Raw genomic sequence first — 25,811 nt, 5'->3', positions numbered from 1 at the left:
CGCGGAACAAATTGACCACAGAACTGAGCCTCGCGTTCTAAATATAAAAATATTCGGTTTACGTTACATTTGAACGATCTTTGATAATATTTTGTGGAAGTCGTTAATAACAGTCGTGGACTCCGTTACACTTTCTTTTACTATAAACTGTATCGAGTAATGGAACAATAATATCGTTGAGACGACAATTTACGAAAAAAGAATCAATTCTTTTTTATTAACGTTTAGCTCTTATAACGTGGTTTTTCACAATGCTTGCACTTACAGGCATGTAAACCTATACGACACGCACACGCACTTTAATTAACGTTACGTTTATACTTGATTACTCTCGTAGCGCACGTATTCATATATCGTTTTGAAGTACTGTTTTTTTGTTTCTCTATGTAAAGGCTCTGGTACTTTCTGTTCAATGTCTGCTCGTTAAAAAAGAAAATTCTTTTTTTTCCACCGATGACTTCACGGGTTCAGTGGCTGACGCTTCGAGTACTTCTATCGTCCGTGGTGCTCAACGCCGGGGATTTCTGCAATAAAAACGGATCAGAAATAATACGCCGTGAATGGAATGTCTCGGGGGAGATTCGGATCGCATGGGATACCTACGACCCTCTCGATTATGTCCTCGGCAGCGTTTACTTTGGCGGGTCTAGCTGGAATTCCTCTCTTCGGTTCCCGATCCATCTTATGAATCATCTTATAGACACTCGAGTTCATTAAGTGATCGTAATTCGGTAGACTCGTCTTCTCGTACTTCTTAAAATTTACTCTATAACCGATGAATCGTAAAACGAGCGTTAATAGTTTATGCCGAGTTCTGTCAGGCGCTACCGAGACTTTCTAATTTATCACGATTGTCGAACTTATCCAAACTTTTACAGTCTTATCGAGCCTTTGATAATTTTCATAGCCAACTAATCTAGCTTGAGTGGGGAAATTGTTTTATCCATCGCATGATTAATCGAGCAATTTATTCGCACAGGAAATTAAATGAGAATTAGTCACCAAATGAATGACTCACATAGAAAATGAAGTTGAATATATTATTGATGGAGAACTACACTTTATTAATAAACATACATACTATTGTTCGTGATAAAAAAAAGAAAACACATGTTTGCTGCCCCGTCGGTAAATACAGCATTAAATCGTGTGACCTTACCCTAGGGCTCTGCCTCGAATAACTTCCGCCTGGGAAGATAATACTTCGGCAATCATTTCATCATTGAAGAAATCATTCGGACACCTCCATCTACGACCAAGCGTAAGTTCCACCTGCTTAGCCTGGGGCCAGAGATCTTGCGAACGTTTTCTCCCTCTTTCCTTTACTCTTTGCTGCGGGAAAAAAGAACACGTAAAACGTCATTCCACCATCCATGGTTATTGAAATTAACGTTTCTTCACGAGCCAGGAATGCTTTCGACATAGGGTTACCACAGGATTCGCGTGCTTCTCGATAAAACGACCCGGGTATAATGCACGCGACACGGATGTAACGTTAACTATACAAACTTTAAGGACTTTCAAATTCTCCTAGTCACTCAGACATTTAACACGAATAGTCGTTAAACCTTCTCGAGTGACAAAACGTATTTGTCTTTTCAATCGAATGGTTAATTACATTCGAGTTGTGCCTCGAACTGAACTTCTGGTTCTATATTAACATGATCTAACAACATTAACTTCACCACGGATTTTGGGGACACAACAGTCTTTAAAAACTTGAAAAACACGGTTTAATACAGTGACGGACAACCAGAATGCGGGTCTTATTTGAAATTCTCGGAAAGAAATATTCTGAAAGGGAGAAATTCCGAGATGACACAAGGGATGAAGACAAGAGTAACAGAGATTATTGTACATTCCACATCACTGTCTGCAATACCTGTAACTCTTGAATAACTTGATCTTTTGGCGATAGATTTGGGTCTGGTTCGAAACTACCTATAATGCACATCATCCCGTTGTCGTTATCCTTATCTTACACGGTATATATTTACTTTTTAGTTTCAAATGTAAATTGATTAAGTTGTGGTTATAGAGGATAGTTGAAATTCATAATTTGATAATTCGATATTTACCGTGAGAAGGCGCAGGACTTGGAGACTTTAAAACTTTCGTCTCATACGAGACCACGAATTTCTTCACTCTGCTTCCTTCTTCGCTTTTTACCGACAACGTTCCTTCCAGTTCTTGCGTTTCCGTCTCTTCGTACTCTTCCTCCTCCTCGCTTCTCACGGTTATTCGAGGGGCATCATCCGAGTACGCTGAATACGAAATGTCCTCTGTGTATTCCGTCACATCTTGTTCCTCCGTTTCCTCGACTTCTTCGCGCTCCTCTTCCGATTCCTTCGCGCCTTGGTCGGCTTCTTCGGTTTCTGAAACGTGATTACACGTTAGCATTTACGAAAACATTTCAACTTATCTACTTCTTAATTTAAATCGTTGTAGAAATTTTGCGAGTCTGTGTCACGGTTAACTTGACCTTCCCTTCTTCTCTCAGGCGCCAAGACGGCCATAGTACTAAGAACCAACGAAAGGCAATCTAGCGCAAAATTATTTGTCGTAAGAAATATTCCAAAGGAATTCCTATCTCAAAGTCACGTCGAAGAAACGCGAACGGATAACATCAGTCTGATTTCGCAACGGGACCCTCGGTCGCCTGCATAGTCGACGCTTGGCACCGCTTCAAAAGGCTCGAACGCATGAAATTTGAAAATATTCTTACGCGTGGGCTTTGCTCGGGATACCTATCGAGGCCTATCCGTACGAAAATGTAATCTTAGCAAATCGCAAACGCACCCCGTCGCCCCTCGTCGTCACCGGTGGCGCCATTTTGGACTCCGCTCAGCTCCATGATTTTCTGCAGTTGCTCGGAGACGATTCGCAGGTGACACTCGATCTCGCTTGGTAGCTGCTTCAACGCCAGCAATTGTCGTTGTACGTTCTCCAGCTGTTTCTCCAGGTCGATCTCCGTGCTCACCAGTTCCTTGATCTTCTGTTTGTCCACTTTTGCCGCCAGGTCCGCCATCTCTTTCTCGATCTCCCCCAAAACCTTCTCCCGCGTCGACTTTTCTTCCTTCTCTTCCGATTCTACGTTCTCCTCGTTGCAAGCTGTTTCTGGTGTTCTCTCCTCTTGTTCTGCCTCGTTTTCCTCCGGTTTGGATTCGGCTTTCGATTCCGGACGAGATTGCGACGGATCGAGCTCTTGATCCGATCGACAAGCTGGCTCTGGGGTCGGCGCCGGTGTGGCCTGGATTCAAACGAAAAAGTTCAGAGTATACGAAGCTCGTGGAATAGTGAATGGTTCGTTTAATCGTGTCAGAATCAGTGGATAATCAAACGCATACGGATCGCTTGTGTTAACCCTTCGAGATTGTGTATCTACTTTTAAACGTCGAACAAGTCAACGATATTTACCGGGGTTCAATGTGTTAAGTAAACATAATCGCAAAGGGTTCACGCGTTGATCCATTCAGAGGAGGGTGTCATAGGCAAAATTGGATATTACGCGAATTTATAAATATAAATTTTAAATAAAACATGTAATAAAAAATAATTAATAATTCTTCTTTTAACGAAGAATTAAAGAATGTAAATAAAACGAAGTTATTCCAAAAATGTCCATTAATCTCCTGTCCCGATACATTTGTGTCCGAATCAATTTTATTTAATTAGTTTTGGAATAATCACGTTCTATTTCTTATTTTCATTAAAAAAATTTATTATTCGAAGTAACGAAATAAATAGAGATGAAGGAAAAGTAAATGTAACTGCAGTAGACTCTCGTTTCAATATTTCGGCAAGATTGTTTATTCAAGGTTTGTCACTAGAGTGCATTAGAAAACCGCGTAAATACGAAGAAACGTACCGAGAGTCTACCGCAATCGGTGAATGAAATTAATCGTTGTAAAGATAGGATAAGTTCACGTCTCTCGATTCTGTCACGCGTGCCACGTGACTATTAACTGATCTTCCCCAGTTAACAGGTTAAGGGTTATCCAGATTTTAGCATCGGATGCATCCAGATAATATATGCTTTTTATTTCGAACATACTATTTTCTCGACAATCCATCACATTGACAATGAGAACAGTATATTGATAGATAGGTGTAACATGCATCGATCTGCGCGTGCATGATAACGCGAGATACCAAACTTTTAATTCTAAACTGATTAAACTAGAATGAGTCAACGTGCGTGTATGAGTCACTTCGATTTTTTTCTTTAAACATTGTACTACGTTATTTGTACTTGTTAGGCCGTGCATGTCACTTGATCAAACAAATCAATTCAGATGTTGTATCCTTTCTGATTAACACGTTCCGTGACATTCGAACATGCTCACTGATATGAATGACACCGTTGATCGACACTACGAATTCTCGTTGTATGACCACTTTGTAATATTTCGTATTTGTTCTAAATATGTATACATTGAATATGAATTTAAACTTGACCCAATTTTTATGAAATATTATTAGAAAAAGAAAAATTTTCTCTCGACTGCACAACCTTCCAAACAAGTACAATCACTATCTCTAGAGTCATGTTACAATTACACTAGACAGAAGATACAACACACACTTTACGAACGACGAACACTGTTTCTTTTTCTTTCTTTTTTTAATATACGTTTACAGATGGTCCACGATGATCTAGCGTCTGTTAGGGATGATGTCCTAGAACAAGTGACGTCGTTTTAAATCTAAACATAATCGTAATCATTAATATCATCCAAAATGATGGACGTGTACATACGTGGACGTACAACAACACTCGTCGAATCGAATACATTACTTGTACATGTACAACAAAATGATCGAGGTGCAAGGTACGAAAGCGTAAGCGACCAGTCGCGTAAAATCGACCCCTATTCGATTCGTGAGACCCTCGTACAGAATCGTTGGCACGAAAGACAATCTACGACCCTCGCGATCGTTGTCTGGAACGACTTTCTTCTCGTTAGTCGCCAGATTCGTCGATTCCCTATTGAACCAATTGAAATCGAAAAGATAGTTCTTCAGAATACCGGAAACGTTGGCTGAACCGGTGCTGCCTCTGCAAGATCTCGACAAACGTCTGCTACCGCGATGGAACACCTCCGTCGAGATGAAATCTTTGGAAGAACGAATCAAACTCGAGAGACCTTCGTCGTCTTTCGCGACGGACGAAACTAATGGCTTCTGGCTAACGTTCAAGGATGCATATCCTGGAATAACGGCGGAAGAACCGGAAATACTTTGATAAATGTATTTGACGATCAAAGCGAGAGACTCGAAATGGTTTTTGAGGATGCGTTCGACGTAACGCGTTCGAACAAACAATTTTCTCTTCGACGAAACGACGCGCGAGCGACGATCGCGAAACTCGTCCAAATCGAACAGAGTACTTTCCAAGTATCTCTCCAGATAGCGACCTTTCATCTTGATCATCGCCGAACTCCTCCTTCTGTCTCTGCCTCGGACGTCCTTGCGACAAGTCACACCCCTGAGGTAGCCGATCAAACGAGCCACGTTTCGCCAGAAGATACGCTGAAAGTAACGACCTTTGAAGTAAAGACGTTTGCCGATTTTCGATCTGGACGCCAACGAATCGACGACGTTCATCGAGCCACCCTGTTCGAGGTACCGTTCAAGGTCGGAGCGAAGACGAACCGCGACAAATTCTACGCTACGGAGGAGAATCTTCTCCGCGTAACGGGTTCTCCTCGCGGAGATCCGTTTGCCCGATACCGCTTTACCGAATAGTTTGCTCGAGAGAAAGTTATCGAGATTAGGTTCGTCGAACAGGCCATCGACCACGCGTCTCATCCAATTATCTTCCCGCTTCAAGTACGTCTCAAGGTAACGACCCTTGATTCTGGATGTCTCTAGGCTACAGCGACGCGGACGCTCCTGAGGCTGTTCGACGCGAAGCATGCTCGGTTTGTCGTCTTGGAAACGTTCTCTGATCGAGGACTTCGGTTTGGACGACTTTTTAACCTCACCGTGACCTCTTTTCCCGAACAGACACCTTCGAAAGTAGTGAGCCTTCGTGTAGAAACGTTTGAACTTGTGCTTGTTCGGCGGACGACGCGACGTTACTACGGGCTCTTTGCGTCTCGGCGACTGTACTGGCACGATATCCGACTCCGAGCTCGTAACGCTCTTGGGTTCAAGATCTAGGGAAGGCGAGGGGATCGAGCAGATCTCGATCTCCGGTTGAATACACAGAGAAGAGAACTCGAAACACATGACGGTTGGTTCTGAAGATGAATCATCGTCGACCTGCTTCAACGAAACGATCGACGAATCGTCTTCCTCGATTTTCATCCCCAACTCGTTACTTTCCATGTTTACCTCGGGAGTCGGAGGCTCGGGAGTCTTTGGCGCGTCTTCGGGTTTCAGCAAACCCTTCTCCAGCAGCCGGTCGGTGATACTCCTCTTTTGTTGCTTCTTTATTATCACTTTGTAAGACTCGACTTCCGTTTCTTCTTGTTCCTCCTGCTTCTTACGGGGCACCGGTACTGGTCGTTCGGGTTTCTTTAGGAACACCGAGGTCCGTTTCAACTGTTCGACCAAAGGAGGCTCGGCTGTGGCGAGATTCTGGAGCTCTTCGATCACTTTCGATTGTTTCAATACCGTTGCTCGGGGTCTGAGCTTCTTAAAATTTACCCTGTAACGATCGTGCAATTAGATTTCATTTTTTCTTCTCTACAGATCAACCCCTTCGATCGAGATTCGATATTAACCCTTTGCACTCGATTCGATATTGAAACATGTATCTTGTGGCAGTTTAGAGAAGAACGTAACAACATATTTGTGTTCAACAACTTTCCAACAAGCTAGTTTCCTATGCCACAAATATCTTCAAGTGCAAACGGTCCAAATCTAATTGGTCCATCATATTTTCCAATGACGAACTAGCTAGTTATGCTTGTCACACTTTAGTACTATTTTGTATTACTTTTATGTCATCGAATCGTGGCAGATTATCAACTTTGCGAAATTAGTTATTTGATATGCAATAACTTAATATTTATAGAGCATTAATATTGGCAAAAAGATACAATTTGCGGCGCTTGAATTCCAGAGTTACTTGCCAAGCGATCGAGAATATAAAAATATTTTGATGCGACGTAAAGTGTGGCAATTAAACACGTGGTGATGCTAACGCATAGTACAACGCGTGGCGATACAATGCGTGAAAATTGCTGGTTACTCGACCGAAAAAGATAATCAGACTGGTTCAAACGATAAATGTATACCCTAAAACGCCTTTGTCGGTTAGAAGTTCTTCCTCCTCTAGGATCAACTGTGCAATCTCGTCGTCCGTGAGATTCTGATTCGGCACGACTTCGCTATTAGCGTCCTGAGGCTTCTCCGGTAGTGGTTCCACTTCGGGTTTCGCCTCTTCTTCGTACACCTTCTCCTCGATCTTTATCTCCTCCCGTTGCTCGATCACAGTCTCTGTCAAGATCTTTTCTGGGAAGACCGGCGGCAAATCAGCGAGCTAATAAACAACGTTACGTCTCTTTAATGAAAACATCGTTGACGTACTTTCGAACAACAAACATCGAGATAGAATTGAGATACGCTTAAAATACTTACAGGTATCTTGTAGGGGACGATGTTCTCCTCGGACAGCGCCTCCACAGCCTTGAGAGGATCTCCTTCTCTGTACAATAATTAAACCGATTAGTAATGTTTTTCGAAACGAATTTAACAGCCAGCTGTCAACTGTCAGAACACTTTTTTTACCACCTAAGAGTCGGACGAACGAAATTGGAACGAACGGACGATTTTAACTCGGTTTTCCGAAGCCTAGTGCGAGCCGGTTCACTCGCGAAAGGGTAATGAGGGAATAGAGGAACAAATGCCAGCAATAAAATCGCCAACCAATGATAAACAGATTTCATTCTGGGTCACCTATTTATAAGTGTTGCAATTCGTTGCCACACGTTGCCCGTACGCCGGGATATATTCTGGCTGCGTTATTATAATACGCGTCGAGCGTACAGGTACACGCAATTTGCAGAATTTTGTAGATTTCCTCTCTTTTCGTCGTTTCATTAGTCTTCTCGCGTGAAATGACCCGAGCAGCGATTTGCAATAAAATCATTAACGGATCAACGAATTCCAGACGCTCGCGTCGGGCCAATATCTGCCTCGTGAATCATCGAGCATTCGAAAATAAAGTTTTCAGACGATCGAAAGTAGTTCAAGTTAAGCTTCGCTGTCCAAGTAGATCAATCCGAAGCAACGATACAGCGCTGGCGTTGACATTGATATCGAATCGTTGTCACGGTTAATGTCGCAGTCTATTTCCGCCGGAAGTAAGGAAACGAAAACCTTTCCACGACCTACCCTCATTATCCTGCATTAGTCGAACGAGGCCCTTACCTCTGTACGCCCAGGACGAAATTATTCCCCGCTCTCATTAGTTCTTCGTGCGCTTGACCGTGAGTTAAAGCACCGATGGGCTGATCGTTTAATCTTACTACGACGTCGCCAACCTTCAATCCCATGCATTCCGCGAGACTTCCCTCTGTCACCTAAACGGATGGATCCTTTCTGCTTTATTCCATTTATTTGCATTTACTCGACAAATGACTTTCAGGCTCATTCGGAATCATATTCTAAAATTAATGAACGTTTAAACGTATTTGCTCTTCCGACGTCACTATGATTCGTTGTAAGGTGCACTTATTAATACTTCAAATCGAGTAAACAAGTTTACGATAAGTGAAAATACGTTTAGCTTTTGTCGCGAAAACAGGAAGTTGCTTAATTCCGACGAGTTTGCATTATAAAAAGCCTCTATGTTTCTGATTTAAAAATTTTTTAAATATATCCTATTATATCTATTCATACAATAGGATCGAGAAAAAGTAAATTCAGACACCGAGGATTATAGTCGGTTGCATCTTCAAAATTAATACTAATATGCCAATCTCGATTTAGTAAAATATAAGCATTGCGGCTAAAAGAACTTGGTGCGTGCATTTGTAATCTTGTACGTTATCGCATACTCGTTCACTCGATCGATCAAGCAGAAATCTACATGGACGAAAACTGATGCGATTGTCCTACCTTATCGACAGCCCCGTGCGCATGCAACCCGCCGTACTCCGGTGCATTCGTGCGCGCAAACATTTGTTACAATCCACATGTATAAAATTCCAACTCTTTAGAAGTTTATGAGCAATTTTATAAATGAACTTTCACTTGCAATATATAGAAAATGTATAAACAACGTAAATACGTACTCTGATGACAGTCAGCGGGTGCGGGAAATCGCTTCCACCTGCCAATCGAAATCCCCATGGTGTATTGTCGAATTTCGTGAATTTTATGTTAACAGCCATGTTGTCCTACATCTGAAATTTATTTGTGTTAACGTTAAAAAATTCTGCTACTTTCGAATAACGGTCATCAACCCTAGTTAATTAATTTCGAAAGTAATTTCCGTGTTGATTCGATCGATTATATAATAGGAAATAGACGGAACTAGTTCACGAGCTTGAATTTCTTCGAGTCGCATCACCCATCGTACTAAAACTGAATCGTTCCGTATTTAAACACCAAAGGACCTTTATAGAAACAGATTATAATTATAGAAATTGTATTTCAATTTTGACGTTAGCATCGTCGAGCTGCCTGTAATCTTAATTTAGATGTAATTAGTCATAAACAATATTAGTCTTCTAAATTAATTTCCATTACATAATGTTAATTTAAAACGATATGTAAAAAATTGATGCGTAGACTTTTCAAACTGTGGTAACGTAGAGCACAACGAAAATCACGGTTATTCGTAAAATCGCGGTCTTTGTGTTAGTACCGTCCTGATCGGTTGACACGGTAGACATAACTGATAGTTTTTGTATCGGAATAATCGATATATAAAATATTCACGGTCAACTCGCATTCTAATCGAACATTTGGCAATCGACATGCAATTATCGCAATATATGACCTTGAATAAGTAACAGAAGGAAATGAAATTTTCAAATTTCCTTACGTTGCTATAACGGGAGAGCATTAGTATATATAAAAGTTTACATGAAAAGGAATCCGCTTTTAAGACCATACATCGAGACTGCACTGAGAATAAAATATTCATAGTCGACATACATCAAATTCATTCACACATTTGACAATCGATATACCATCGAATATCGATTTTCCTTAAAGTAATATTCATTGTTATGATCGATCTGTGATATACGTTTATCTACGGTAGATCATACGGTCTATATAAAATTGAAAACAAAAAGGATGGCGTTTGGAGCGCGCCGAGTGTCGAAAGGAATTTGCAGTATGTATGCGGAAGTGGCAGTGCATCGGCCGAAACGAATATAGTCTAGCGGTGCGAGAATTTTAGTCAATGATTCGAGGTTACTTGCCAGTGAGTTGCGCGGCGGATCGTCGCAGGAACGCTGCCACCACGATGCACGGTAAATGCACCACCGAGCAAATTACTATATCACTGGATTCATCGATCGGAAATCGGATGGGCCACCGAACCCAAGATCGAACGAACCGACTGACTCTCGAACACGTACAAAACGGTGTCACGATAAAGTTTGCCAGAAGGCGATCGCAGCTGCCGACTCGAACGCCACAAATACACGGCCTCTTCGCCCCTCAGCCCTCTGCCCCCTGCTACCCTTTCTATCCAATCGCAAAACAGTAGGAAGCAGGCTCGATCTATTTACTGATCGATTTATTTAGATTCGGGTCCTCGATTTCCTCGTCGTCCTATGGGGCGCCTCCCTCTACGACTTACTCCTTCGTCGACTAAACCTTATCTGCGCGCACGATGAAAGCGCCGTACAACTTTCAACGGTCCTCGCACTTTCCCGCCAAATCGGTTTAAAAAAGATCGTTATGCGCTACTTCTGCCATCTGGTAGCGTGATACCGTCAGTCGGTTAAAGTTTCGTTTATTTATTTGATTCGAAACTTTCTACCGCTTTCCAGTTAGAAATTCTTATTACTTTTTATAAAATAAATATTATTATTCTGTATATTCTATTTCATTCAACAATGTTTCGCCGTCTGAACAAAACTTGATATGCGATGTACCACTACTACGTGTTATTTAAATATAAATTCGCAAAACATTGTAATAAAAAAAAATGAAAATTTGTTAACAATTATACGAGAGATTATGATTTTATTTAATTCTTAATTAAACTTTTAGTCTTAATCTAATTAATTACATAAGAAGTTACCATAAGATATTATATAATATAAAACTTTATACAAAACAAAATACATAATCTTTAAGTTTTTTGCTTCTTTGCACTCGATGCACCATCCTGTTCATCTGTTTGAAATATTGTTTGCGGTTGTGTCTTTTTATATGCAGGTGCAATCCAGTATGGATTTTCTTCTGCTACCTTTGCATACTTCAAAATAGCTTCTCTGGGATCCTGATCATCCTCTATCCTTTTGCTAAGTCCCAAATTTCGAATTACATAAGAACTAAGAGTTCCTCCAGAAGACGCGACTCTTCCACCTTGCCCAGAAGTAATGGGTAAATCTGGTCTTCTCGATTTAACCGGATCCAGACGATCTTTTTCCATCTGCTTCCTGACTGATTTAGGCCTATCTTGCCTGAATAGTGGAAGGGCGTGTGGAGTTATAATTTGTTGGGTGGACATTACTTCGATATGTTTTTGTTTGAGATGCGTTTTGACGACGCACAATTTTGCACCTCTCAAGCTCTTCTTTGAATCATAATATACTTTCACTGTCCCATTTCCACAACCAATAAATATTTGATTTAGTTTTGGATGCCATAATGTTTTAATAACATGTGAATTTGTTACACCTATTGCATCAATTAAATCAAAAGTTTTGGTGTCATAAAACAGGACTCTACCAGTAGTTTGACCTTTATTCAGAGACTCTCCTGTGACGACGATCGAATCGTCTGGATTAAACATGCAGTCGGTCGTATCGTATCGGGAATACAAATTTTTTGCTTCAAAAACTGGTGTTTTGAATGATCTTAAATCCCAGAGCTTTAAAGTATCGTCACAACTTCTAGTTGCAAGCATGTGTCCAAGATATGAAAAACTTAAACTTGATATTTCAGCACCCTGTGTATGTGCATTCCTTTGAATTAGCGATGGATTAACAAAATTTTTCCTGTGATCCCACATTTGTATGGAACCATCTATACAACCACAAGCTACCACATTGCCTTCTCTACTATAACCACATGTGGTTGGTATGGTTTTAACTCCATTCTGTGCTCTACATTTTATTAAATACTTATGCGCACGTGGCCTATACAAAATCCATATCCTACAAGTACTATCCTGTGAACACGTCAAATATTCCTCTTTTGTAAATGGGTGCCAACAACCGCTATTTAAGCCTGCCGTATGTCCTTTTGTGCGTGCCATATCTGTTATATACTGATCACCTTTGACAGTTTCGCATTTTTCAAAACCATCCCTATCCAAAACTTTTGCTTGAGCAGAACCAGATATAACCAATATAACATCCCCAGTCATTGAGTATTGTAAACATTTTATAGGATGATTTTCACAAGGCTGTAAAGTTCTAAAACTTCTCATAGAGGAATCCATACCAGCAAAATCCCAAAAGCAAACATCATAATCGATGGAACCTGATGCTAATCTTGCTCCAGAAGGATCTGCTGCAATAGCAGTAACCGCTTTTGTTCCATGAGTCATTGTAACTTCATGACTGCATGGAATTTTATCCTTTAATTGTGTTTCTTCTGTATCAGACTCCTCATCTTCGTCACTGTCATCATCTTTATCTTCTGTTCCTTTCATTTTCTCTGTATCTGAGTTCTGAAGCGCAGAAGGAATTGGAGGTCCAATAAAATTATCATCGTCATCATCATCATCATCATCATTATCTTCATTATCTTCATTATTTTTATCTTTAGTCTTGATATCCTTAATTTCTTCTTCTTGATGTTTAAGAATGATGTCTTCAGTTTTAGCCTTCTTTTCCTCTGCAGTTGCTTTATTATTATGTATAGTTCTTGTAATATTTTCTAGCATTTCTTGTACATCAAAAGATTTTGCCTTTTTGCCAAATCCTGTTATACCCATGACATTTTTCAAATTTTGAGTTTCTTCTTCATCTTCCGGTTTAATCTCGTTCATCTTGGTTATATTAGTTTCTGGTACTTTTTTACCAAAAACGCCAAATCCAGAACTTACATTTTCTGTGTTTGGGAGTGTTTCTCTATTTAAATTTTTGCTAATTTTCCCAAAGGTTATAACTTTTTTCGTATTCATGATTGTACAGTACCTAAAAATTGTTCATTAAATATAAGGTTCATAAAACTAAAAGGTTAATTTCACATACAATAATTTCCTCTGATTAAGTTTATTACCTAATACTTTATAACAGCATAAACAGTAGCTCCAAAAGAATATGTATTTATATCGAGGTTATAATACTTTTAAATTAATTAACAATGTATTGTTATATTTACAAACATTTTATGGAATCATTTAATTCAAGTAAAAATAATTTTGCTATTGATTTAAATGAATTATATCGTAAACAAACATACACAACATATCCTTCACATTGTTCACACACATCGTACATACAATAAATTACATGATAAATTGATTTATATAGTCAATTCAAAGAAAGAATAAAGAAGTTCTGCGCAACTCAGCAAGTTTCTACTGCACTTATTTACCCCACCATGCCCGATTTTTCATTTTCTTAGGCATGTACCAATGAATTCAATATAGATACGTGAAGAACAACGTATACAAATTTTTGCAAGAAGTGATGATGTACAAAAGATGTGTAATATAAAAACGAAATGCGATGCGCATTCACAACAGTGTCTGTATGTGCGTTATGTTAAGTTGTATGTTCCTAAATTTTTAGATCCTATTATCCTTACAATCCTTATAACATTTCTAGTTGAGCGAGCGAGCCGAAGGCGAGCGAAACTCTTATACTTGATTTTCCAACTTCTTTGTCGGCGTTTTTCTTTTGCACCACTCAACCAATTCTCATCAAATTTTGCACGCACATGCGTACGTACATCCAGATGGACATAGAAAAAAAAATTTTAAATCAGACTTGCTACGGAGGAATAATTACAGAAAAAACTGATCCTCATAGACTTCAACGTAAAAATTGAATTTGCTCACGTTACAAATAGTGCAGTTTATGGACTAAAAAATTGGCGTCCGTCTAGTGGCGAAACGGGTGAACTAAACCTAAAAAAAGAGGGTCGAAACACGCATATATGGAAAATAAAAAAATGAATATTTCGGCACTTTGACGACGCAGTATGGTTCCTGAGGCATTCAGAAACAAATTTCTATTAGGGTTTGATGCGTTTTGATGCCTAATAGAGCCAGAAAATCAATTTTTGTAGAATTCGGTCCAAAACGGTACAGGTGGCGCCATCTAGCGGCGAGCGGCGGAACTACGAAAAACTAATATTTCGATTTTCTCGAAAACTAGGGACTTTTCCGAAATTCTGAGATATACAAATTGTTCCTTATCGCCTGTGGAATCGAACGAATGTAATTATAGCCTGCTACGACAATTATTAAGGAAAATAGAAAAATAGCCCATTTCATGGACTAAAAATTTGGCGTCCATCTAGCGGCGAAAGTTGGAACTACAAAAATAGAAATTCTCGATTTTCTCGAAAACTAAGGACTTTTCCGAAATTCTGAGATATACAAATTGTTCCTTATCGCCTGCGGAATTGAACGAATGTAATTATAGCCCGCTAGGACAATTATTAAGGAAAATAGAAAAATAGCCCATTTCATGGACTAAAAAATTGGCGTCCATCTAGCGGCGAAAGTTGGAACTACAAAAATATAAAAATGCGATTTTCTCGAAAATTAGCGAACTGTGAGCACTTCTGAGGCTCAGAAAGTGTTACGTGATCGCACTAGAAGCAAATAACGCAATAACAGTTTCCTGAAAGCTTTAATAAAGAAAATGAAAAAAATGCCATTTTATGGATAAAATTTGTGGCGCCATCTAGCGGCAAAACTGCGAACTAAACTGAAAAACGTATGCCCGAACAAGCGTTAAGGAAAGATATAAAAAATAATATTTCGCAACTTTGACGACGTAATGTGCTTCTTTAGACATTTTAAAGCAATTTTTGTTGAACAAGTTATTCATTTTTTTGCCTATTAAGCCCAGAAAATCAATTTTTATTTGACCCCTTAACGCTTATTCGGACATACGGTTTTTCAGTTTAGTTCGCAGTTTTGCCGCTAGATGGCGTCACAAATTTTATCCATAAAATGACATTTTTTTTATTTTCTTTATTAAAGCTTTCAGGAAACTTTTATTGCGTTATTTGCTTCTAATGCGATCACGTAACACTTTCTGAGCCTCAGAAGTGCTCACAGTTCGTTAATTTTCGAGAAAATCGCATTTTTATATTTTTGTAGTTCCAACTTTCGCCGCTAGATGGACGCCAATTTTTTAGTCCATGAAATGGGCTATTTTTCTATTTTTCTTAATAATTGTCCTAGCGGACTATAATTACATTTGTTCGATTCCGCTGGCGATAAGGAACAATTTGTATATCTCAGAATTTCGGAAAAGTCCTTAGTTTTCGAGAAAATCGAGAATTTCGATTTTTGTAGTTCCAACTTTCGCCGCTAGATGGACGCCAAATTTTTAGTCCATGAAATGGGCTATTTTTCTATTTTTCTTAATAATTGTCCTAGCGGGCTATAATTACATTCGTTCGATTCCGCAGGCGATAAGGAACAATTTGTATATCTCAGAATTTCGGAAAAGTCCCTAGTTTTCGAGAAAATCGAAATATTAGTTTTTCGTAGTTCCGCCGCTCGCCGCTAGATGGCGCCACCTGTACCGTTTTGGACCGAATTCTACAAAAATTGATTTTCTGGCTTTATTAGGCACCAAAACGCATTAAACCCTTATAGAAATTTGTTTCTAAATGCCTCAGAAACCATACTACGTCGTCAAAGTGTCGAAATATTGCACTTTTCATGCGCAGTAGAATTGACATAGGCGCCTCATGTATGTATCGCAATGCTGACACAAAATAATTAATTACTCATTATCCGAACATTATTAATGAACTTTTATGATCGAACCATGTAAATAATGCATTGTTGACCATTCTTTAATCATAAAAGTTCATAGACTGTGCTCAGAAAGTGAGTAATTAACGATTTTGCATACTCATTATCGTATATATTCCTCCTGCGCGCCACCCGCGCATGCCACTGAGGAATAATTATCGAAAAACCATATCCCCGTAGACTTTAATGCAAAATTGAATTTGCTCGCGCTTATGTACTTGACTTTTCAACTTTTTTGTCCACGTTTTTCTCTTGCACCACTCAACCAATTCAACCGGATGACACGGTTGACTATTTTTGCTTTAGCGTGAAATTTACTCGCTCGCTCAACATCGTTAGTTTAGGCGCGGAGCGCCTCAATCAAACAAACCTAGTACAAAATAAAAGCCCACCAAGTACGTACGCGCATGTACATTAAAACTAATCAAATCTAGCATGCGCAAAATGAACGAAAATTCTCCATTTAAATTCTTTCATCGAATCGACTATATGCTCTTGAGATTTACTTTGACAGATGTCACTGAATCTCAAATTTATCTTGTAAACTTTATGTATGCATTTGGGTATGTTTTGTCTTCAAAGGAATATAAAGATATATACGTGGAAACGAAATAATGCTGTGTCAGCACATTAAAAAATATAATTACCTGTTTAAACATTAATTCACATACAGCGATATGTTATTCAAGGATTAGACTCAAGTGTCTGTTGAATGTGTGTTTTTATCTGACATTTTGTCGTTTTAAATGTAACAAGTTTATGTTGTTATACATATATGTAAGTACATATACGTATACATAGTGTAAGAAGTATATAAAGTTGTCATTTCTTAACTTAAATCGAACTAAAGTCTTAAATAAGTTAATGAAAATTGTTGCTTGTATATAACCAAACATAATTTAGACCTCAAGGTATTCATTGAAAGTATAATTTACAGTAACGAATAAAGATTATTAACAAAAAATATGTATTTTCTGTTCATTATACTATAGTGTTTATGAAAAATGGTGGACTTAAAAAACAATGTGAATGAAACACATGATTCTAATCATGAATCAAGGATGAGAACTGATAGTTTTGGAACTATGCCATCGACACCTTCTTCATCGTCTGATTATATGACAGGAGAAGCAGATGACAGCTCAGATAGTAAAGCTGCCATACCATTTAGTTTAAAGTCAGTGGAAACAGTGCTTTCATTGTCTAAGGTACAAGATCAGTTTTCTTTCTTGCAGTAGCATTCATATATTATCTATCTTATTATATTTTATATTCTAGAGTACATGCGAGGAGGATCTTAAGGAGATGGTACAAAAATGTAAACAAATGGTATTGGAAAGTGCAGAATGCTCTGATGAACGAAAATGGCTAGTTAGGCGTTTAATTGAATTACGTTTAAGAGTGCAAGAATTACGAGAAACTTCGGAAGAAAATTTACTTGAAACACAAGTAATTCTTGGACATCACTTGGTGCCACAAAAATATTATATTACAACTTCTGGTCCTGTATATTGTGATCATTGTAGTGGAGCTATTTGGACTATGCTTCAGTCATGGTATATGTGTAGTGGTAAGGCTTTTATATTACTACATTTATAATTTCATATTAGTTTTCACAATTTTTAAATGTTTCTTTCATTAGATTGTAAATTCTGTTGCCATTGGAAATGTTTGAACAACATATGCAGAGTATGCGTTCACGTGGTTGCCAGCGAAGCAGGTGGTTATACTTATACAAAAGACATTTGTCCAGAGCAAGGCTTATCTGGTCAGGGATATCGGTGTGCAGAGTGCAAAGTTCGAATAACATTTAGTAAGTATAATCATAATTAAAATGTTATACTAAAATAAGCTCTATTGTTTGACAATGGATAATATACTACTTTCTAAGTTTATAATACATATTATTATCCCATGGATGATTTGTGTTTGTATTACAAGCTTTCTCAAAAGGATTATCATTATCTTGTTTTGGCAGTCCTTTCAAGAATACAGGTAACACATATGAGGGAGAAATAAAGTATATGAAACATGTATTGAAATTTAAAAATTGTTGATCAACATTATATCTTTAATTATTGTTTATACTTTGTATGTAATTGTAGACTCGGTATGGGTCGAACCTCGTCTTTGCGACTACAGTGGATTGTATTATTGCCAAAGGTGCCATTGGAATACTGCAATGGTAATTCCTGCAAGAGTAATTAGGAATTGGGACATGGAACCGCGACTCGTATCTCGAGCAGCTGCACAGCTTCTAATACTTTTAGAAGAGCGTTCTGTTTTAGTGTTAGAAGAATTGAATCCCAAATTATTCACCTTAGTCCCAGATTTATCTTTAGTGAAGGTAAAATATACGTAGTAATTTATACTTAATGAATGGAATTAAATTAATGGAACTCGGAATTAATAATGAACAGAAAATGCGGGAAGAAATGCAAATGATGAAACGCTATTTGGTTCTATGCCCGGAAGCTAGTAATCAAGGACTACCATGGAAGGTTGGAATACGTACTCACATGATAGAAAATTCGGGAAATTATTCTATTAAAGATCTCGTCGATTTGAACAACGGAATGCTTCTGGAAGAAATTCGTTCTGCATACGATGTTATGCATGCTCACATCACGGAGCAATGCCAATTGTGCAAAGCGAGGTAAACTTTAGCGAATAAGAGTATTCTACATTATTGTCTAGCTTGATCATTGAATTTCAATTGCATCGACAGGGGTCATTTATGCGAATTGTGCGGTAATGACGAAATTATATATCCGTGGGACGCGTGTTCCATAAGTTGCCATCAATGTTCGGCTGTTCATCACCGGGCTTGTTGGTCGAAACGAAATCACTGCTGCCCGCGATGTACAAGACTTCAAAAACGACGCGCATTACAACATCAACAAACTTTAGACACGGACGACAGTCTTACAGAGGACGGACTGAATACGAGTGAATCGTTGAGCGATACAACGTAAACATTATATAATTTTGTATTATGATCACCTGATCAGTCTTTGAAAACCTAACGTTTTTATGCTTATTCTTCGAGTTCGTCATGAACTTCGATCTGTATATATTACTTTCGTGCAGACGTTTTGTAAAATAAAATAGAACAAAGATTTTGCAAAGTAGACTAAAATATAGTACTTAAACTACAAGACTAAAATATTTTCCTATTAAGGAAGTATTCCCTGTGATCGTGTGTATTATCGTCCAAGACCTTCGCCTTTAAAAAAGAAAAATTACAAATAGATTACACTATATAAACACTAACATTTTATTGCTAATAGTTCTATTACGTGAACAGTAATGTTAGAATGACTTTGGTGCGCATACTTCTATTTATTACGTTTCTCCTAATTGTCGGTTTTGGAGAAAGTCAGGATAATGATAATGATAATAATACGCTAAAAGAAACGTATGTTAGTCCACTCGAAAAATCAGTTCGCTTATTTATGAAATCTGGACGAAAGCTAACAGACAAAATTAAAAGTATTAAAGAGGATTTTAAGGAAGCAGTATCTAAGATCTCAATATTGAAAAAGAAAACAGGAGCAAGGAATAGGACAACACTTAGCAGTATTTTAAATCAATTTAAGCCAAAAATTAAGGCAATTTTTCCAGGTATGTGATAAATTAACATTCTGAGGGAGGAAATAATTTAAGCGACTAGTGTTTGATTTTATTAATTCAGTATTATACTACTCGCACTAAACGGTTGCTCATTATATTGGTAATATTAATTATAGGAACATATTGGTGCGGTGACGGTGATATATCACCAAATAACGAGGATCTTGGTGTCTTCGAAAGAACAGACGCTTGTTGCAGAGCTCATGATTCTTGTCCGGATGGTATTCCAGCAGAAGAAACACGAGGCGGTCTTTTAAATAATGGCATATTCACTAGGTAATTATAAAATAAATACTTTTTGCAACATTTCAAAACTAGTTTCAATTTCATTATATTTTAAAATCTATAACAATACACTGATTCTTGATATTACTAACAGATCACCTTGCGACTGTGACGATGCGTTCTACCAATGTTTAAAGAAAGCTAATAACGTTATAGCATTTAACATCGGAACTACGTATTTTAATATTTTAAAACCCCAATGTTTTAAACGAAATTCTACCGAGGAAAATGAAGACAAATGTAGAGAATTCTCATGGTAATATACTCTATAATAACTATTTAAAACTTTTATCAAATAAGTATTATTTCAGGTTCAGTTTTATATACAATGAGTGCAACGAATATAATGACAATCGTACCGTACCCGAAAAACTGGAATGGGTGGACAATCCAAAATATTAATTTTTAATAGTTGAAATAACAGAAGTGTCGTGTTTTAGTAATATTTTTATTCAGTACAAAATATATGTAAACTCTCTAGGTGGAATAAAGAACAGTATCTAATAACTTCGGTTTTAGTATGCTTCTGATAATCCAGGTAGTTCAAATGTTCCCTTTGGCGGTATTCCTCTTTTAATAACGTGGGGTATCGTTTTAGGTACCATACTGAAATAATAATGTACAATTATTTACAATATTTTAAAAAGCACCACAACTTAAAAAACAGAAACTTACGTTATGCAATCTATGATAGGGCACACTGAAAGACAAAGCGTGCAACCTGTGCAATCGTCGGTTACCGTTGGAATGTGGGTTTCAGAATCAAACTTAATCGCTTGATAACCAGAGTCAGCACAAGTCATATAACATTTTCCACAATTTATACACATGTCCTAGAGATATACAAATGACTTACATTAACATAAATGATAAAAATAAATAAAATAATGACGTAACTTAGTGATATCTGAGACATACATCATCGATCAAAGCTACAACTTGTTCCTTGTTGTTCAAATTTTTGTAGGCTCCAATATAAGTTAAAGCTTTGCCTATAACGTCTTTTATTGTTGGTATAGGTGCATCCGGTTTTGGAGCAGGTCTTATTATCTGGACAACGTTATCGAGGGGATTTGATTTCGCCTTAATCTCGGCTATCTTTTGTTCTCGAAGTTTTTGATATTCTCCAAAATACGGTATATTCTGTGTATAAATTATGATATTATCATTGTCTTCGATTGATAAATTGTAAAGAAAATTCGGTTACTTCACTTACTTTACCAAGTGCATGTTGAAGAGTAACTGGCTTCCCTTTCTGGTGCTTAAACGTTGGTGGACTTTGTCCATCCCAATGTTCAAGGTGTTTTAGACTTTTCAGATATAGTAGAGTTTTTAAACCAGTTACGTAATCATCGATCAAAGTAAAATCTTGATTCTGTATCGCACTACAAACCTACTCACAATGATGTAATAATTGAATACAATGAAAACAAGCGATGTACAAGGTCTATTTTGATAATTTGTCAGAAAGTTACTTGCACAGAAAGAATAATTTGTTCGTAATATAAATTTGTATGCAATAGATAATCAAATTACCTGAACCACCGATGCACCGCTATGTAAAAATTGAAGAGCAACGTCCGCCGAATCAACACCACCGATTCCAAGTATCGGAAAACCGGGGAGCGCCTTCGAAATGGAAGAAATTGCTCGCAGAGCCTGTGGTCTTGTCGCATTTCCTGACATACCCCCATAAGTTGTAGCCTTCTTAAAACCAACTGCTGGCCATGGTGTTGCATCAGCGTGCAATCCCATTAATCCTTGCACCGTGTTTATGGCAGATACTCCATCAGCATGGCCTAAACAGTTACTCGTGGAAATACTCGCCACAAAATTTATATAGCTTTCTTCTCCAAAAATACATGAAATTGTTACCTTCATAAGCTGCCTTAGCTATCGAAACTATGTCGGTAATATTAGGTGTTAATTTCACAAAAAATGGTATCTTTACAGCTGCTCTGATCCATCTCGAAATATTCCTCACTATTTCAGGGTCCTATAATGAAATCAAAGGTGACGTGTCTTCCGGATTAATAAGATAGTAAAGAATTATAAAAAATATACTTGTCCACAAGCCAGCCCCATTCCAGACTCTCCCATTCCATGAGGGCAAGACAAATTCAATTCCAAGGCATCAGCACCGGCAGCTTCCGCTTTTTGCGCAAGTTCTGTCCAGTCTGCTTTATTGTACGTGCACATAATACTGGCAATGACAATCTGCCGACCAATTAGGAAATTTTTCTTTCAATAATAACGCTACAATAAACACGTATGGCTTTAAACGTACATTGTCTTCAAACCTTTGTCGGAAAGTCTCTCTTCAACTCTGTAACGCTATTACACCAGTATGCTTCTGTTTTTTCAGATATCAATTCTATATTCAAAAAACTACTTTGTTCTGGACCATAATGGTGCCGTGAGGTCGTGCCTTTAATGATTCTTGGAGATACATTAGTGACAAGATCCTAAAATATTATTTCTATAGAATGTTTTATTACTTAACATTTGTTTAATCACGACGTACTTTGTCTAGAGAAAATGTTTTGGTAACTGCAAAGCCCCAGCCTGCTTCGAAAGCTCTTCTAATCATAGCGCTAGTGGTGCACGGTGGTGCAGAGGCAAGACCAAAAGGATTTTCAAACTTTAGGTTGCAAACTTCCACGGATAAATCAACATCGTCGATCGGAGTGTGAAATTTAGGCAACTGAGGAACTTCTGGCACTTGTAAATTATAAGAATTCTGTGGAATAAAATTTATAGGTGGTAGGCAAAATCAAAATTTACTGATAAATTAAACATTGAAATTCTACCTGAATAAACCTGTGAATATACCAAGCTGCTGTCTTTCCATCGTTTACAGCTTCAACCGTAGTGTTTGCAACACCCGCAAGGTCTCCACCGCAAAATACCCCAGGCACAGTAGTACTCAAGGTCTCGAAGTCCACTTCCGGTAGATTCCATCTGTTCAGTTTTACAGGAGCCATAGCTTCCATCACTTGAAGATAAAGTTTCTTTTAATTTCAATTCTTCTGTGCAATACCAATTCAATGTGACTAGAGTTTTTACCACTAAGATCTTGCAGTCCCGATCCAAACGCAGATATAACAAAGTCAGTTTTCAATTTGCAAACTTGTTCTGAATCCTCTATCCAGTCACCGTTCTCGTTTTTCTCTGTCCGGTAAAATTCGATCGCAACTATTTTTCCATTTCGAGTGATCACTTGTTTCGGTGATTGAAAGGGGATGAACTCGCACTTCTCTTCTCTCGCTAAATCGAACTAAATAAAAAAATATACTTTAATACACGAAGTTTTACAAAAAGGAAAATATGAAGCACTGAAAATTACTTCTTCGGGAACTGCTCGAATGTTAGTGAATCCTTTCCTGAAAACGATATAAACTTTCTTCGCGCCGCATCTCAGAGCCGAAGTAGCACAGTCGAAAGCTGTGTCTCCGGCACCGAGAACAACGACGTTTCCTTCGAGAGACGGTAACTCGTTGCTTTTGCAAGCGCACATTCCTGGCTTGCTAGCTTTGGTTACTTTCGGTAGGAAACTCTTCGACGTGAAGAAACCCATTTCCTCGGTGAGATCCGAGAAAATTGGAATAGTTTTTGCTTCCGGAAGACCAATCCCTAAAAAGATCGCTTTGTACCCGGACTCTTGTAGACCCTGAAAGTACAGAATTACAATTGTATATTGTTCAAACGAAGAGATATTGGTAAATCGACTTTCATGACACACCTGTATCGTCAAGTCGTTCTTGGCTAACGCTCGACCAGTTTCAATTTTCACTCCCAAATCCTTCATAAGTTCCACCTCGAAATTTACAACATCGTACGGTAGCCGGTACTGCGGAATTTCCGACGAGCTCAAACCACCTATATGATTCTGTTTCTCGAAAATCGTAATATCATCGTAACCCAAACGCGCGAGGAACGTTGCGCAAGACAAAGAAGCTGGACCACAACCGATCAAAGCAATCTTGGTATCTGCATGTGGAACACTTTGTCCAGGAATCCTAGTTTGTGGTATGTTCATTTGCTTGAAGATCTAAAGTAAAGAGTAACTTTTACATTCTCGTAGATAATTAAGGTATGTAGATCTCGTAGGTATGTAGATCTTACATCGGTGGCAAATTGCTGAAGACCTCCAATGTTGATAGGTCCTTCTTCGGACGCGTGCAAGTTGCATCCACCTACGCAAAGATCGCTGGTTGGACACACCATGCCACAAGTCAAACCAAGAGGATTATCCGACAGAATTGCTTTCGCCGCTCCGTAGTAATTTTTGTTCGAGATTGAAGTAATGAAGGACTTGATGTCCAATTGAGTTGGACACGATTTTTGACAAGGGGCATCCGTACATTTTAGACAACGAGCCGCTTCTTTCAACGCCCCGCGCTCGCTCAACGTTGTGTGTTTAATATCGTCGAAGTTCTTCGTTAAAGACGGACATTTCTAAAACATGATATTTGAACATTTATATTCGCAGTTTACACGGTTTACAATTATGTCGCTTTACGCACGCGACGTATTCAAAATAAAGTCAGTAGATATCTTACGCCGCATTTTTCGTTGATGTTTCGCTTCCATTTCTTCTTATTTTCTTTGGTATGCACCGAAGGAACAACATTCGCGAATGGCTTTATCTTTGGATTGAGACTTAACAGATTCTAAAAATACGAAATGCGTACAGTTATCAGTGTACCATAAATCTCATACATCGATATTATTTGCAATACTTACCTCGATATCGGTCACATCTTTAGTCAGAATCGTAGTTGCCATTTCGTTACTCTAATTCTAATCGATACTGCAATTAACGAGTCACAGAATCGTCAATACCGTAAAAGATGCCGACCACTGAAGCAACTTACAGTGAAATCCCCGACTAGTAGCGACTATAGATATCTGTAGTCCGTTATCTGTTTGCAGATGTCTATAACTCTACTTTCAATCTTTCCTATTATCGGCAGTAAATTTGTCAATGCGTATGTACTTCGAATGCGTTACCGAGTGGACGCTGTATATAACGATGTATGTATTTAAGCTGACATGAAAAATATCAAAGGAGAGGGATTGATAAGTCAGCTGATCCCCACCAACGAATTCGTACGCGTATTCATGCTTTTTCTTTTATCATATCTATATCTACGTATATTCATATAAAAATATCCTGCGTATCAGTACTATTACTATTATTATTTACTAAATTAACTTGACCATTAATGCACAAAATACTACGCTGTAAGTGGAACGTCAAAAAGAAAGTCGCTAACACAGAAACGCGTAAGAAACTCGTATAACTTCCACAGAGGTCCACCACAAATTTACATTGTCCATGAGAAAAATATTTGTGTCGCAAAAAAAAGTTGGTGAATATTCTTGTCTAATTTTAGACAAAGATATTGCGCACATTTAAACTGTAAAATTACGAGTAACATAAATCACTTTTTCGTTGTAACTGTGTTCTCTATTTATCGATAATGGTAATTTATGTTTTAATTTAAGATATAATACACGTTGCAGTGACCACGAAACCGTCTAATCTTGACGATATGTGATTTATGTTTATGTACATACATATTGTGACGGCAGACTTGCGTTATATCACCACTTCTGTACTTTATCATATACTGCTGTATGCATATATGTATACATGCACCTTCCCCTCCATCTCACCGCGTTCAAATGGTGCTCCACAATCATTGTACTCTTGACAGGACAAGATACATGTGCTTAAAGATGTCTAATCGTATTTCGATCTGCTATTAAGCATAAACGATGATGTGTCTCT

At 38.1% G+C, this 25,811-nt stretch overlaps 5 protein-coding genes across 15 annotated transcripts; 2 read left to right on the top strand and 3 right to left on the bottom strand.

The window, feature by feature from the left end:
* Positions 1-188: 188 nt before the first annotated feature.
* Positions 189-10,793, bottom strand: LOC100883155 (Z band alternatively spliced PDZ-motif protein 67). 6 transcript variants are annotated; one of them, XM_012293869.2, is made up of 12 exons: positions 10,389-10,782; positions 9,249-9,359; positions 8,383-8,534; positions 7,591-7,657; positions 7,248-7,492; positions 6,340-6,655; positions 2,800-3,250; positions 2,079-2,375; positions 1,883-1,941; positions 1,160-1,332; positions 600-766; positions 189-524 (listed from the first exon to the last, which is right to left on the bottom strand). In XM_012293869.2, exons 2-12 carry the CDS (start codon positions 9,345-9,347, stop codon positions 493-495), a joined length of 2,058 nt encoding a protein of 685 aa, XP_012149259.2. In that variant the 5' UTR covers positions 9,348-9,359; positions 10,389-10,782; the 3' UTR covers positions 189-492. The 6 variants fall into 6 exon arrangements, with proteins under 6 accessions (XP_012149259.2, XP_076398429.1, XP_012149258.1 ...); XM_076542314.1 differs by having other exon boundaries at positions 604-766; positions 10,389-10,778; XM_012293868.2 differs by lacking the exons at positions 189-524; positions 600-766; positions 1,883-1,941 and having other exon boundaries at positions 1,191-1,332; positions 10,389-10,778.
* Positions 10,794-11,140: 347 nt separating this feature from the next.
* On the bottom strand, positions 11,141-14,184 carry LOC100874791 (gastrulation defective protein 1 homolog). Of its 2 annotated transcripts, none has more exons than XM_012293858.2 (2): positions 13,372-14,184; positions 11,141-13,286 (listed from the first exon to the last, which is right to left on the bottom strand). In XM_012293858.2, exon 2 carries the CDS (start codon positions 13,271-13,273, stop codon positions 11,270-11,272), a length of 2,004 nt encoding a protein of 667 aa, XP_012149248.2. In that variant the 5' UTR covers positions 13,274-13,286; positions 13,372-14,184; the 3' UTR covers positions 11,141-11,269. The 2 variants fall into 2 exon arrangements, with proteins under 2 accessions (XP_012149248.2, XP_012149250.2); XM_012293860.2 differs by having other exon boundaries at positions 13,903-14,184.
* A 2,284-nt stretch (positions 14,185-16,468) lies between these two features.
* On the top strand, positions 16,469-19,254 carry DEF8 (differentially expressed in FDCP 8 homolog). 4 transcript variants are annotated; one of them, XM_076528927.1, is made up of 8 exons: positions 16,469-16,491; positions 17,089-17,304; positions 17,375-17,666; positions 17,739-17,909; positions 18,038-18,091; positions 18,202-18,443; positions 18,517-18,752; positions 18,825-19,254. In XM_076528927.1, exons 2-8 carry the CDS (start codon positions 17,101-17,103, stop codon positions 19,069-19,071), a joined length of 1,446 nt encoding a protein of 481 aa, XP_076385042.1. In that variant the 5' UTR covers positions 16,469-16,491; positions 17,089-17,100; the 3' UTR covers positions 19,072-19,254. The 4 variants fall into 4 exon arrangements, with proteins under 4 accessions (XP_076385042.1, XP_076385040.1, XP_003706901.2 ...); XM_076528925.1 differs by lacking the exon at positions 16,469-16,491 and adding an exon at positions 16,534-16,873; XM_076528926.1 differs by lacking the exon at positions 16,469-16,491 and adding an exon at positions 16,872-17,007.
* A 136-nt stretch (positions 19,255-19,390) lies between these two features.
* LOC100884080 (phospholipase A2) lies at positions 19,391-20,521 on the top strand. Its single transcript, XM_003706852.3, has 4 exons — positions 19,391-19,720; positions 19,846-20,005; positions 20,109-20,270; positions 20,326-20,521. The coding sequence occupies exons 1-4, from the start codon at positions 19,414-19,416 to the stop codon at positions 20,414-20,416; spliced, it is 720 nt and encodes a 239-aa protein (XP_003706900.1). The 5' UTR covers positions 19,391-19,413; the 3' UTR covers positions 20,417-20,521.
* su(r) (dihydropyrimidine dehydrogenase su(r)) lies at positions 20,444-25,726 on the bottom strand. Of its 2 annotated transcripts, none has more exons than XM_012293849.2 (17): positions 25,598-25,726; positions 24,761-25,064; positions 24,577-24,687; positions 24,140-24,472; positions 23,757-24,065; positions 23,361-23,684; positions 23,081-23,291; positions 22,825-23,009; positions 22,539-22,754; positions 22,315-22,479; positions 22,079-22,231; positions 21,890-22,010; positions 21,551-21,813; positions 21,231-21,407; positions 20,933-21,157; positions 20,690-20,847; positions 20,444-20,620 (listed from the first exon to the last, which is right to left on the bottom strand). In XM_012293849.2, the coding sequence occupies exons 2-17, from the start codon at positions 24,800-24,802 to the stop codon at positions 20,530-20,532; spliced, it is 3,084 nt and encodes a 1,027-aa protein (XP_012149239.2). In that variant the 5' UTR covers positions 24,803-25,064; positions 25,598-25,726; the 3' UTR covers positions 20,444-20,529. The 2 variants fall into 2 exon arrangements, with proteins under 2 accessions (XP_012149239.2, XP_012149240.2); XM_012293850.2 differs by lacking the exon at positions 25,598-25,726 and having other exon boundaries at positions 24,761-24,827; positions 24,892-25,063.
* Between the last annotated feature and the right edge of the window lie 85 nt (positions 25,727-25,811).

Source organism: Megachile rotundata, chromosome 2 (genome assembly GCF_050947335.1).
Source record: "Megachile rotundata isolate GNS110a chromosome 2, iyMegRotu1, whole genome shotgun sequence".
NCBI classification, from domain to species: domain Eukaryota; kingdom Metazoa; phylum Arthropoda; class Insecta; order Hymenoptera; family Megachilidae; genus Megachile; species Megachile rotundata.
Note: the sequence above shows the minus strand (reverse complement) of the source record. Positions and strands in the feature narration are given on the sequence as shown.